Source organism: Ovis canadensis, chromosome 1 (genome assembly GCF_042477335.2).
Source record: "Ovis canadensis isolate MfBH-ARS-UI-01 breed Bighorn chromosome 1, ARS-UI_OviCan_v2, whole genome shotgun sequence".
NCBI lineage: Eukaryota > Metazoa > Chordata > Mammalia > Artiodactyla > Bovidae > Ovis > Ovis canadensis.
This window is the reverse complement of record NC_091245.1, coordinates 189,800,264-189,815,458: the sequence shown is the minus strand read 5'-3', so window position 1 is coordinate 189,815,458 and position 15,195 is coordinate 189,800,264. Positions and strand designations below refer to the sequence as shown.

At 41.8% G+C, this 15,195-nt stretch overlaps 1 protein-coding gene across 18 annotated transcripts in view; it reads right to left on the bottom strand.

The window, feature by feature from the left end:
• CD86 (CD86 molecule) overlaps positions 1-15,195 on the bottom strand; it is a 66,867-nt gene that overhangs the window by 29,354 nt on the left and 22,318 nt on the right. For all 18 annotated transcript variants that reach the window (XM_069555741.1, XM_069555775.1, XM_069555795.1 and 15 more), the window contains exon 2: positions 342-391. In XM_069555741.1, coding sequence (XP_069411842.1) covers positions 342-391 — 50 coding nt within the window. The remainder of the gene's footprint in view (positions 1-341; positions 392-15,195) is intronic.

Below are 15,195 nucleotides of genomic sequence, written 5' to 3'. Positions count from 1 at the left end.
AAAGAATTAAGCTTCAGGCATGTCAGAATAGGGACATTCCCCTAGCTCCCTGGGCACTGCTGGACAGTCCAGTCTGCCCTCCTCTGTGCATCTAGAACCACAGGCGTAAGATGGCAGAAGGCGTGGGCTCCAACTCAGGTTGGACCCGTCATCAGCTGATACCTGTTCTCAATTCTGATGCTTCCTTCTTCTTCATGAAAGTCTTTTTGGCTTGCGGTCTTGTGTACACTGAATAGAAAGTGAGTAAAACCCATCAAGTCTCAGGCCCCAGCTTGCATTTCAGGTTCACGGGGAGACAGTAGGAGGATTCTAGGACTTTATAAAGCCAAAAGTGTGCTTACCAGAAAGCAGGAGGGCCATCACAATGAGAGTGTTTCGCAGTCCCATGGTGCTACAGTTAAAACAGAGAAGATAAAACTCGATTAGAAAATGAAACCAAAATGTGACAAAGTGGCGTTTGAAAATTCACTCCGGCCCATGGGTGGGGCAAAGATGATACAGTGTGTTCATCAGAGCCATTTTCTTTTTCTCCTAACCCTACAGACATACCCTATTTCCCAGCCCCCACCCCCACACAAGTAGGCCATGTGACTGGGTTTTGACCAGTGGAATTGCGAGCAGAAAAGATGGGCGTTACTTCCAGGTACCACAGCGCTAAAGCCTCTCTCTTGCCTCCACCCCCTGCCTTCTTTGATGCAGAGGATCCAGATGAGGAGTCCAAGCAGCCAGAAGATGGTAAAGCCTCACTATGAAAAGAAGCTGATTGGCTGAACAAATTAATAAAACAGCTCTTAACACCCCACAGTGATCTATATTAGACTGTGATGTGAGCAAAAAATAAAATTTTGGTGTGTTAAGTTAATGAAATTTTGGGAGTTTTTTACTGCAGTAGCTGAGAAAGAAATGGCAACCCATTCCAGTATTCTTGCCTGGGAAATCCCATGGTGAAAGAGGAGCCTGGTGAGCAACAGTCCATGGGGTTGCAAAGAGTCAGACACAACTGAGCAACTAAAACTGCAACAGCAGCATTATTATCTTGACCAATAGATGGGTATGGTAGGACAAATAGAACGTATATACAGCTTCCCTGGTAGCTCAGTTGGTAAAGAATCTGCCTGCCTGCAGGAGACCTTGGTTCAGTTCCTGGGTGGGGAAGATCCTCTAGCGAAGGGATAGGCTACCCACTCCAGTGTTCTTGGGCTTCCCTGGTGGCTCAGCTGGTAAAGAATCTGCCTGCAATGCAGGAGACCTGGGTTTGATCCCTGGGTTAGGAAGATCCCCTGGAGAGGGAAAGTTTACCCATTCCAGTATTTTGGCCTGGAGAATTCCATGGACTGTATAAGTCCATGGGGTCTCAAAGAGTCACATACGACTGAGCGACTTTCACTTTCATGTTTAGAAATCAATTTTTCTTTGGCTTCCCTGTGGTTTTCAAACATAAATGTGCATAAAAATTATCTGGAGGATATGTTAAAGCAGATTCTTGGGCCTTTTCCACAGAGATTCTGATTACTAGACTGAGTGAAATCCATGACTCACAAACTCACAGGTGATAATGTTGCAGTGGGCTCCTTAAGGAGCCCACTTGGATAACCCTGTACTAGAAAGTGAAAGGGAAGTCGCTCAGTTGTGTCCCACTCTTTGCGACCCCACGGTCTGTAGCCTACCAGGCTCCTCTGTCCATGGGATTTTCCAGTACTAGAGTGTTTGCTTAATCTATGTGATGGAGCCAAGGAAAACGATAGGTATTGCTCTATAACCTCCATGCTCTCTCTTTTCATTTCCTGCCCACCATCTTTCTTCATTCACCCACTGACCCCAACTTAAACCAAAAAGGCTGTAGAGTGGCTTACGGGGAAGCATAGAGTAGGGAAGATGACCAACATTACAAATGGGAAAAGCAAACCAAATGCAGGAATACAAAACGGAGTCAAGTACAATGCCAAAGCTAAATGCTTACTGTAGAAAGCTGCCCACTTTGTATGGTATGGGTCGCAAGTTTGGCTTGTTAACTTTTTAACAGATAAAGTGAAAAGGAAAATCTATTTGGTGAATCAATTTCCAGATCTGTCCATGAGATAAAAATAAACCGATGCTCAGATGAAAGTATACAACTATTCCTGATCCAATAGCAGACATTTCTTCCCTGTGGGTGATTTGTCTAGAAGCCATCCTTGATGCCTGTGGGTTATGCTAGACACTCTTACTTTCCTTTCCTTTCCCATAGCATCAGTGTATGACTTTAGGCCAAAAGTATTTGTTATGTTTCTTTCCTTCTGGACTGTAACTTCTTTTTTTTAAATAAAAAATTTTTAATAGATCATACCTGCTCATAGTACTACATTTGAAATATAAGGGCAATAAACAGTGGAAAGCAACTCCCTGCCAACCTTGCCCCCTAGCAGTTTCATTTCTCCCCATAGCAATAAGTGGAGTGACCACTATTACCTGTTAGCAGTCTCTTGCCTCTACTTGCAGTTATTTGAGACAAAGTGAAATGAAAACTGAGACCCATTTTTTTTTCATTTTATTACAAAACACAAATGTTCGCACACTATAATGCAGTTCTGCACACTAACCACTCCCTTGGAGGTTTTTCTGTGTCCACACATACTGGGTATCCTCGGTCTAACAGTTGCATATTATTCTGGTGTTTTCAATTGGATGGCAATAATTTACTTTACCAGCCCCTATCGATAGACATTTGAGTTTTTCCAATCTTCTGCTGTAATGAAGAGCCTTGATCATATGCCAAATCATATATGTGAGAGTAAGCTATCTTCCTAGAAGCAGAATGGCTTGACCAAAAAGTTAAAAAGCAAATTCAATCTTAATCTTCACACATATTGAAAAATTGTTCTCCCCTAAAACTAGATGCTTATGCTCCAACCAACAAAATCACAGCATGAATGTCCTTATTTTCATATAGATTTTGTCAACAAAGATTTCTAATTTGTAATCTTTACCAATCAGTTCAGTTCAGTTGCTCAGTCCTGTCTGACTCTTTGCGACCCCATGGACTGCAGCACACCAGGTTTTCCTGCCCATAACCAACTCCCAGAGCTTGCTCAAACTCATGTCCATTGGGTTGGTGATGCCATCCAACAATCTCATTCTCTGTAGTCCCCTTCTCCTCCTGCCTTCAATCTTTCCCAGCATCAGGGTCTTTTCCAACGAGTCAGTTCTTAGCATCAGGTGACCAAAGTATTGGAGTTTCAGCTTCAGCATCAGTCCTTCCAATGAATATTCAGGACTGATTTCCTTTAGGATTGACTGGTTGGATCTCCTTGTAGTCCAAGGGACTCTCAAGAGTCTTCTCCAACACCACAGTTCAAAAGCATCAATTCTTTGGTGCTCAGCTTGCTTTATAGTCCAACTCTCACATCCATACGTGACTACTGGAAAAACCATAGCTTTGACTAGATGGACCTTTGTCAGCAAAGTAATGTCTCTGCTTTTTAATATTGATCTTTACCAACAGGGAAGGTTAAAATGACATCTCATTGTAATTTTTAAAAAATTCCTCTTTTGTTGTCATGAAATACATATAACTTCAAATTTACCATCTTACTCATTTCTAAAGTGTGTAGTAATGTTAAACACATTTACATTTGTTGTGCAACCATCATTACCACCCATCCCCAGAACTCCTTTCTTCTTGCAAAACTGAAATTCTATACCCATTAAACACTAACTCCACACACTCCTCCACTCCCTCTGTCCCTCTGTAGAAGCATCATTCTACCTTCTATCTCCATGAATTTGGCTACTTTAGGCACCTCATATAAGTAGACTCAAATAATGTTTGTCTTTTTGTGTCTGGCTTATTTCACTTAGCATAATGTAAGATTCAAGATTCAAGCAATTTGTAGCAGGTGTCAGAATTTCCTTCCTTTTTAAGGCTGAATAATATCCTATTGTATGCAAATGCAACATTTTGTTTATCCATTCGATTGTTGATGGACATCTGAGTTGCTTCCTCTTTTTGGCTGCTGTGAATTATGCTATGATCATGGGGGTACAAGTATCTCTTCAAGACATTGCTATCATTTCTTTGGGGTATATACTCTAAAGTGGAATTACTGGATCGTACGGTAATTTTATTTTTAATTTTTGAGGGAACTGCCATATTGTTTCTCCATGGCTATACCATTTACATTCTCATTAACTGTGCACAAGAATTCCAGTTCTCCACATTCTTGCCAACACTTGTTATTCCCTGTAGTTCTTTTCTTTAGTATCCATCCTAAAGGGTGTGATGTATTTCTTACTATAATTTTAAAATGAATTTCTTTTGTGTATGAGCATAATTTCAAATGTATAAGAGGTAATATTTCCTATTCCATATCTGTACATTTCTTTTGCCTATTATTAATTTGGGTCACTGGCCTTTTTTTTCTTTTTTCTTATTGATTTGTAGGAGCTCTTTTATATTTAAAAAATTCATGCTAATTAGTGAACAATTCAGAGAAGGCAATGGCACCCCGCTCCAGTACTCTTGCCTGGAAAATCCCATGGATGGAGGAGCCTGGTGGGCTGCAGTCCATGGGGTCGCTAAGAGTCAGACACGACTGAGCAACTTCACTTTTGCTTTTCACTTTCATGCATTGGAGAAGGAAATGGCAACCTACTCCAGTGTTCTTGCCTGGAGAATCCCAGGGACAGGGGAGCCTGGTAGGCTGCCGTCAATGGGGTCGCACAGAGTCGGACACGACTGAAGTGGCTTAGCAGCAGCAGCAGTGAACAATTAGAAAATTTGTGTTTTGTGACAGTGAGTTGCAAATATATTCAGCTGCCAAAACACATAGTAGGTGTCCAATCTGTGCACCTCACGCTGTCTCCCAATTGTTCTGCCTTCCTTCTACGGATTTTAATAAGTTTCAGAACACAGGCACTATCTGTTGGGCCAAGGCTGACACCAGTCAGTGGTAGAATCTGGAAAAAGAGTTCTTTATTTAAAAAATTGAAGTATAGTTGATATATGATGTTGTGTTAATTTCTGGTATTCATCAAAATGATTTAGTTATATATATATTCTTTTTCAGGTTATTTTCCATCACAGTTTAATACAAGATACCGAATATAGTTCCCTGTGATTTACAGCAGGACCTTGCTGTTGATTTTATACATAGTAGTTTTGTATCTGTTAACCCTAGACTCCTAATTTATCCCTTCCCCTCTTCTTCCTTTGGTAACCATAAATTTGTTTTCTATATCTGTCTGTTTCCATTTTATAAATAAGTTCATTTGTATCATAAAGATTCCATACGTAAGTAATAGCATATGATATTTGTCTTTTCCATGTCTGAGTTACTTCGTTTAGTATGATAATCTCTAGGTCTATCCATGCTGCTACAAATGGAGTGATTTCATTCTTTTTTATGGCTGAGTAATATTCCACTATATACACTACATGTTCTTTATCTACTCATCTGTTGAACATTGCTTCCGTGTCTTGGCTACTGTAAGTAGTGCTGCTATGAACACTGGGTACATGTGTCTTTCCGAATTAGAGTTTTCTTTGGATATATGCCCAGGAGTGGGATTGGTGGATCATAAGGTAAAGGAGTTCTCTATTTGATTCTTGTGCACTTCATCACCCTAAATCACTACCAATATCCTATTTATCATAGATTCTGAGGACTGTGACCCCTGTGAGTCTGAACTCCTACCTAGTATAAAAATCTCACACTGTTTGCAAACCAAGTATCACTATGCTTAATGTAATCAAAGTTGTTTTTTTTTTCTTCCCTGGGTGATGTGTCAGACAGACAACACGATCAAAATTATACTTTGGTATAAATTTAATGAATCACCTTTAATTCAAATAATCACATGAAATCTGTATTGTCCTGGGAAATCCTGGACAGATGGTCCCTGTAATTCATTCAGTGGGGAGGAGCACTGGGTCTGAGAAGGACATCAAAATTATTTTTTGCTTCTCTTTTTGGAATCTCTGTCTTCTCCTGGGTGAAAAGCTGCCTCTCCTTAATTTCCTCTCATTGATACTGGTATCATTCTCTCAAACTATGCAGAATAAGCCTAACAGAGAATAGAGAATAAGCCTAAGCCTAACATACTTCTATCAAAGCCTTTTATGGATTTTGGGGGAGAGAGATCATGTTTGTCCTCGAAATCCTGCCCCAGCAGTGATATTCCTAGTAAACTTCCCTAAACATTAACTTAGAGACTGCACACCATCCTGACAAACAGTGTAGATACCTGGTTTACCAGAGGCCCTATTAAAATATAGGGCTAAAACACTTGAGTGTCATGATACTCTTTTATACAGTATAAATGTATAAAAATATACTCTTATACATATGAAAAATTTCTCTCATCTCTAGCCATGGAGTGTGTGTGAGGGGCCAGTTTTCTTCAATGTCATTGGCTATGAGGCAGAGCAGAAATGTCACTGCTCCCTGTGCAATGAACTCTGAACCACAACTACGAGTCACGACTTTCTCCAGAGGGCCTGAGAAGTAGAAACTCTAGCTTTTGGAGGGAGAGAGTAGAAAGGGGATTGGGAGAGGAAAGAACCTAAGAATTTACAGGGGAGATTCTCTGTGAGGATATTTCTGTCGGTTGTGAGCAGAATAAAGTCTGTAGGTGGGTGAACTGGTCAAAAACCTAGAACAAGTTTCAGCGTTCTATTTAGCTGGAGGTTCACCTTCAAAACTAAAGAAAAGCACCCACCAGACGCTACTTTCTCTCACTTTACATACCTGGCCATCATAGAATGTGAGTGAGAGTCAACTCAATGACCAAGTATATTATTCCTCACAGCAAGGTGAGATTTTCTTTCCCCATGTTGTAGGTAAAGAAATGGAGTTTCTTCCCTGCATTCTTCTTCAATTTTACTGAGATAACATCGGTTTATAACATTTTTTCATGTTTACAACATTATATTTCCACTTCATACGACATTATATTTCCATTTCCGTATACACTACAGTTTGCTCACCACCAGAAATTTAGTTTCCATCCATCACTCACTGTGTTCTTTTTAACTCTTGTATAGTTCCTTTAAAAGTCCAGTTGGTTTCAGATGTGCTGTTGTTATTGCTTAGTCACTCAGTCATGTCCAACTCTTTTGTGACCCTGGACACAAAAGCCTGGACGGTAGCCTGCCAGGCTCCTCTATCTATGGGATTCTCCAGGTAAGAATACTGGAGTGGGTTGCCATTCCCTTCTCCATCTTCCCAAACTGGGGATTGAACCTGAATCTCTTGTATTGGCAGGCAGATTCTTTACCACTGAGCCACCAGGGGAGCCCCAGGTGTGCTTTAGGAGCAAAGAAAAAAGATTTCAATTCTACCCACTCTCAGGGTAACAAGGGAACAGCACATCCCTGGGGCCAGGTGTGATGGCAGCTCCTAGAATCAGAGTGTGACACTCAGGGGGACAAGCTAGGCTAGGTGTAGGATGGACCACAGTGTCCCTGTGTATCGGACATTTTTGTCCCGAGCTGCCATTCAGTCCACAAATATTACTTGAGTACCTATTACGTGCCAGGCAGAGAATGCTTCTCTCCACCCCAGCCCCGGACAGGTAATGAGTTTGCTGGCCTGGGCTAACCTCCAGACGCATGTTACTGTGTTTCAGCTAAGCCTCACCTAGAAGAGTTCTGGGAACTACGTGCATTGGAACAGAACAAAGGGGATTAAGAAGAGTTCTTTTATGTCTCAAGTCTGCAGGAGGATGTGGGATCTAGCTCAGGCGAAAGGCAGTATGCAGATATGGCGAGGTGGTGTTGGCCGGTCACGGGGTGGGACAGGGGAGTATACATATGATGGCTCAGGAAGTGAGAGAAAGATTCCAAGGCAGAAGTTGGGGAGCAGCAAAAAAAAAGTTCCCTATTTCACTACTTCGTCTAGAATATTAGTGGTGATCAGGGCACCAGGAAAAATGCTGATAGGTTTTCTGGTGTCTGATGAAGGTTATTCACTGAGAGAGTCTCATGCAAACATGTAGTGAATTTACTCAATGTCAGGCTTGTTCTAGAGGTTGTGAGGGACTGTAAACATGCGCAGGCCTTGATCCCTAACCCAGAGCTAAAAAGAAAAACAGAGTGTCCACAAACAGCTATCATTCAAGCTCCAGGCCAGCGTGGAAGGTGGACTCATTCATCTCCTCCCAGCACATATGAGAGTCCTTCTCCGAACAAAGCAAAAGATGCCATAATCTCAATGGAGGGAGGACTAGGTTGGTCTCAGCCCAGGTTCAGACCCCAATCCTTTGTTTTCTGCCAGCTTGTACTGTGGCTGGCCAAGCAAGCATGCTGGATGGGCACTGCCAGCTGAGTGAGAAGACAGGGAAGGCCAGGAGCCCTCCACGCACCATGAAGCTCCCCTCTGTAGCACTTGTCATCATTGTAATTTTACATTTATTTACAAGCCACCCAGGGCCTTTACTGGCCTCAGGGTGACATGCTGTGTCAGTCACTTCTCAGGGCACCAGAACCAGAAGCTCTACCCTTAGAACAGCTATGATTACGTTGGAGGTCCTTGGAGGAATAGGGTAGGCTTATTTCCTTTTTCACAAAGTTTCTGAACTGCAAAATAAGAAGATTGCTGGGAATTGACTGTATCTGAATTTTAACTTCTGACAGGGTGTCTCGTGATATGCTTGAGAGCAGTGGAGAAATGTGGGAATACATATTCATACAGATACTTGGCTGTGCCCCTAGGTTGTTCATTCATTTAACAAATATTTTTGGAGCCAGGCCTTGTGTGAGGTGCTGGGAGTAGAATGATGAGCAAAACCAGAAAGGACTCCTCTTCCTATAGTTGCTTATAGGTTAGTAGATGAGCAGGATGATGATCATACAAATAAATGTAAAATTACAATGATGACAAGTGCTACAGAGGAGAGCTTCATGGTGCTCGGAGGGCCCACAATAGGTCTAGTCTAAACTGAGATTTGAAGAATGATGTGATAAATTAAAGATGGACACATATTCTTTGCTACTCCTCCCTCCTACCCCTTTGTGACCTCTAATTTCCTCCCCTTGAGTCTGGGCTGGCCTTAGAGATTTGTTTGACCAACAGAGTGCACTAGAAGGGATGTTTAGGACTTCTGAGGCCAGGTCAAAAGAAGCCTTGCAGCGTCTGTCTTTCTTGGAATGTGGGGCTCAGAGCCACTATGTAAGATGTCCCCCTGCTTAGACCACCATCATGGAAATGCCATGTGTAGGTGTTTGGGTCGACAGTCCCAGCTGAAACCAGCCTTCCAGCCATTTCTGCCAAACCACCAAACATGTGAATAAAATCCGGAATCCTTTAAATCAGAGGTCAGCAAACTGCAGCCTGAAGACCAAATCAGACCACCACCTATTTTTACAAATAAAGTTTTGTTGAAATGCAGCTATAACCACTACTTTAATTATTGTCCTTGACTGTTTTTTGAACTGCAGTGATAGAGTCGAGAAGCTGTGACAGAGATCATATGGCTTGCAAAGCTGAAAATATTTTCTATCTGGCCTTTTATAGAAAAAAAAAATGCTGACCCTTGCTCTAGATCAGCACTGTCCAGTAGAAATATAATGCAAACCAAATATGTAATTTTAAAATGTCTGGTAGCCACATTAAAACATTTTAAAAGAAATAGGTGAAATTAATTTCAATAATATATTTTATCTAATCTAATATCTAAAATATTATTTCAATATGTGATCAATATAAAAATTATTAATGACTATTTTACATTATCTTTCCTGTACTAAATCTTCAGAATCACATGGATATTTTATATTTACAACACATCTCATTTAAGGTGAGCTACATTTCAAGTAATCAGTAGGTACACGTGGCTAGGGGCTACTGATTTAGATAGTATACATCTAGACTAGCCCATTCATCAGCTAAGAGACCAAGTTGATGCCATGAGGACCAGAAAAATCGCTCAGAAGGCTGCCAAAACTTCTGACTCACCTGTTATGAGAAAGAGTGAAATATCCATTGTTCTAAGCTGCTAAGTTTGAGGGCAGTTTCTGATGCATCAACAGGTAAGCAGAACAGATTGAATAGGTGCTAAGTAAGTGAAGGTTGGTGGAGTGACTTGGAAAACGTTAGGCAATGGGACCAGCATGTGCCAAGGCACTGAGGGCACATGAGAGAAGGTTGATGTGGATAGAGGGGTGGAGGACAAGACTGAAGAGGCCAGCAAGGGCCAGACCATGCTTCTCTTATGGGTCAGTTAAAGATTTTGTTCTTTATTCTGAGAGCAACATGAACAGCAGAGGAGTGACATAAGTAGGGTTGCATTTTGAAGATGACTGGCCACTGTGTAGCAGATGGATAGTAGAGAAGTCAGGGTAGAGGCCCCCAGACCAATCAGTTGGCTATTGTAGTCATATAAATGAAGGAAGATGGCTTTTTGTTGTAGGTTGTGGTGGCAAAAGTAGATAGAAATGGATAGGTCCAAGCAGAATTTAGGACTAAAACCAACAGGATATAGTGATGGATTAAATACGGGGGATGAGAACAAGGTGTTGATTGATTCATTCACTCAACAACTGAGTATCAGGAATCATTCTTGTTTAATAGGCTGATACTAGGTGGGTACTGTGGGGCTCTCTGTTTTTTACTTTCTCATTTTTACATGTTTAGTAAAACTATGAATGAAAGCACAGAAGTCATACTTCTGCTTTCAAATGTGCAGATGTACATACAAATGTGCACAAGAATAAGCCAGATAGCTATTGGTCAGTTGGTCAGCTGAAAAGAGAGTCTGATACTAGCATGCTACATCTCAGGGTACACAGAAAGATCTACACTTAGGTGAAGTAGAATAAGTAGAAAATAGAGAAGAGCTTATCCGCAGTAAATATACAAGTCATACAAATGCTAGCGTGGCAAGGCTAACCAAAAGTTAATTCGTTCTTAGTGTAGAAGGTGGTCACTGTTCTCTGTGCTAATCAGACCACATCATTTGTGGTATCACATTCAGTGAGGTCGGTTATACTTGAATGACCATGGCAAATTAGAGTTGATCAAGGGATTCACCAGGGAATAATGAAAGTATGTCAAATGAGGAACAATCGAAAGGCCTGGGGGTAACTAACTTGAAGCAGAGAAACCTGCAAGTGCCCAAAGCTGTCTGCAAATGTTTAAGGGCCCTCCCACAGGAAGACACTTGCACTGCTGTTAAAGGGACAGTAGTTCCAATACTGCAAGATGCAGGGAGCCGGATCTCAGCTTCAGGTGATGAAGAACGTTGACTAGAGTGCTACAACCAAGGACTGGATTTTCTTGTGAGATAATGAGCTCCTCATCACCAGAACTGCTCAGGCAAAAGTAGAGTAATAATGCAGAGGAGACATTTTAAAAGAGATTCTTGAATTGAGGGGGTGGTTGAACTGTATAACTTTTCTTAAACTTTCCTAGAAGCTGCTCATTACATTCCCAGAAAGGAGGAAAAATAAGGGAGAAAACCTGGATACACCCATCTTTCCAGGGAGAAAATCTGGACACACCACTTTTCCCTAACCCCACCCAATTTCATTCCTCCAAGTTTTAGCACGGTATATAGTCGCAAAGAGTCAGACACAACTGAAGTGATTTAGCACAGCACACATAGTATGGTGGTCTTCCCAGGTAGCACTTGTGGTTAAGAATCCACTTGCCAGCACAGGAGACATAAGAGACTCAGGTTCGATCCCTGGGCTGGGAAGATCCCCCCGGCATGGCAACCCACTCCAGTATTCTTACCTGGAGAATCTCATGGACAGAGAAGCCTGGCAGACTACAGTCCATAGGATTGCAGAGAGTCAGACATAACTGAAGCAACTTAACACACACACACACACACACACACGCACAAAGTATGGTATGTTTAAAGGATCCCAGGTCTGTGGAGGACCTTCTGAGTTGACAAGTGGTCCAAGGTTTCAAAAGAGATAGTGAACAGCAAGTAATCCTATGGTCCAGAAGGTGGGGTAAAGATGGTGATATCTAACCTGGGACTTAAAAGTAGGTCAGTTTTGGTCTCAGAACTGTACCCTGGTGACAGGAACAGAGTGAGCTAGGAATGTTAGTGCTTGCTGGAGAAAGTCAAGTTCAGTTAGAGCAGATGAGGCTTCTACTCCGTGCTCCCAGCCTGCTCAGTCTGATCCTCCCACTCCAGAGAGCTGTCAGCCTAGGCCATTGCATAAGAGGATCTTTCTCAGAGAATTTCCATCTTCCTTTCATATTAGCAATTATTGAAAGTCCAGAACTTGATGTGGTGGCCATCTGCCTCTGTCCTTGAAAGGCTCTGCAAGCCTCCAACAATTCTTCCCTGGACAGCCCTCCAAATAGATTCCCGCAGAAGTACTATCCAGGCATTCAGTTAATGTGGCTCAGGGAACTACTGCCTCCTGGTGAACTACTTTCAAATGTTTGATTGCGTGTAACTGGATACGTATTTCAGCCATATTCTTGAGGTACACATACATGTATAAGAACAGGATAGCTGAACATGGCCTAGAAAGTCAGATAAGGAATTTATATTTGCTTTGATAGAAAATTGAGAGTTTGGGATTAATAGTGTGGGAGCAAAAAAGTTATATAATGAAAGTTTAAAGAAAATAAGCCTGTCAGTGGCCTGAAGGAGGCAGTGAAGGCTGGTATGAGGGCGATCAAGAAAGCCAATATTAACAGCTTATACAGCAAAAAAGACACAGATGTGTATAGCGGACTTTTGGACTCAGAGGGAGAGGGAGAGGGTGAGATGATTTGGGAGAATGGCATTGAAACATGTATAATATCATGTAAGAATCGAATCGCCAGTCTATGTCCGATGCAGGATACAGCATGCTTGGGGCTGGTACATGGGGATGACCCAGAGAGATGTTATGGGGAGGGAGGTGGGTGGGGGCTTCATGTTTGGGAACGCATGTACACCCGTGGTGGATTCATGTCAATGTATGGCAAAACCAATACAGAATTGTAAAGTAAAATAAAGTAAAAATAAAAATTTGAAAAAAGCTTATAGACTTGAGATGAAGATGCTGAACCAACTTAGCGGAAGCAGGCATGACAGGAAAGAGATGGGCCTGAGTGATACCTTGATGAAAATGTGAACATTTCCTGGTGTCCGGTGGACACGGGAGGTGACTAGTACTGATACACATCACCCATCCTCACCTCTGCTTTCCTTGAGCTCCCCCCTACCAGCTACATCTCCTCGCTGAGGCTGGATCATATGTCTGACTTGGTTTCCAATCTCGTCTTGGAGCAAATCCCTTTGGGTCCTCATTGATGGAGAATTTCCTTACCTAACACTGCTTTCATTCATTAGCTGTCATCTTCCTAACCCATTTGGGAGCAGAGTGTTTCCATACAGATACAAGGGGAGTACATCAAAGAGGCATAGGTACAAAGAAGAAAGGTCTAAGTAGGTTCATAAGGAGCAGGGGATGCTTTTCTTCATTTCCCAATATTGTATGTAACTAAAGCATTAAAACTAAGAGTCCATTCCCCTCACTTGCCCAGAAGAAGGAGCGTAAGATGGCAATAGTAATTAACCTTTCCCATCCCCCAAGTCTATGTATAAGACAGATACCCAGTTTTTCTAGTCATATCTAGAATCGGACATTTCTGAGTCAAGAAATACTGTTTTTTTGATTTATCAATGGTTTTGGAAACCATTTTCCCCTATTGCCAAAAAAGTTCTTATGGGTAAGCACCATGCAAAATTTTTACAAGTTCCTCTCTCTGAGTCTGTGCACATCCAGTCAAGGGCTCTGCCTGCCATGAATAAGACCCACAGAACTTACCAAAAGGCAGCCATGCCAATTCTGGTCCCCTAAGGAAGCCCCTTCCTGCTCTCTCAGAACCAGAATCATGGTCAAAAAGAGAAAACCAGTGTTTCAAGGGCACAATCTGAGGGACATCCCCTTCTCCCCATTCCACACGCCAGCCCTACCCCGGTGCTTGGAATTCCCAAATTACTCATTCCTTGGGTAAAGGCATTTTTGAAAGCCCCTATTAAAATGCAAATGCTAGCTGGAAAGGAGAAATGTCTTTTGTTTTTAGCTATTAAGAGTTAAGTTTAATTTCTCCAGGAAATGGAACTTGGAAAGAAATCATACTCATGAAAGGAAGGAGAAGAACAGGAAATGGAACCTCTCCCGTCTTGACTGGGAGATGGAAAGTGCTGGATACAATTTTCTTTGTCTATGTATATTCAAAATGGCATCTCTCTCCCAAACCCAGCCTAAGTAAACCATGATGGGAAGCTCAGAAAGTCTCTGCATTGATTAGAGATGAAGACAAGGGTCTAATAAAGGGTTATGTGCTCAGCCTAGGGCCCTATCCTTCCTTCTCTCCTGACCATGAAAGGTGAAGTATCCATACTTGCCTGGACCCTGAATGACTCCAGAAATTTCCCCACCACCTCCTCATTTGTTTCAGACATACTTGTTCTTGTTCTATGTCCTTATAGCTTCCATCTTCTGGCCCAGAGACCCCTAAACTCACCTCCTACCTCTACCTGATTTTTGAAACATGGTATTTGAACCTTGAATTTCTCCTAAGGAATCTAGCTTAGCCTGTCTTTTCACCTTTCATGTTCTCTCCACTCCCCACTCCAGCCTCAATTCCATGAAATCCAATCCTCACCTCCATTATGAGGGGACATCTCTTATCTGGGAATATTGTAGTAACCAAAATACCAAGCTCAAAGACATAGTTCTTGAACAGTGAGCACAATCCATTGTGCTCATAATCCAGTGAGCACAAAACCATTTCTTCTCTTCAGAGCATTGTTGCTACACAGTCAGTTTTAGTGTGACTATTTAATTAGTACTGTTTTCCTGTTAGGCTAGAAGCTTCAAGAGAACAGGGGCCATGTCTCTAATTCTCCTTGTTAGAAACCCAGGACCTGGGACAGAGTAAGCATTCAAAAAATATATTTAGGGCACATGAATGAGCAGAGATTTATAAAATCTTTCATTATATACAGGATAGCTCATGTAAATAGTAATATCTATAACAGCAAACAGAAAATATCACGCTCTGAATTTGTGCACATAATTAAATAGACATTTTAATCCAGAGTCTGAGTCCCAAGACTGAGGTTGGGAGGAACAGGTCGACTCCTCAGTTCTTACAATTTGAGGAGTGGGAAGTTCCCTTGGTCAAAAATTATTTTAACCTGTCTCTCCAGAACCTTCAATAACTATTAGTGGAGGCACTATTTTAAGGCTATTTG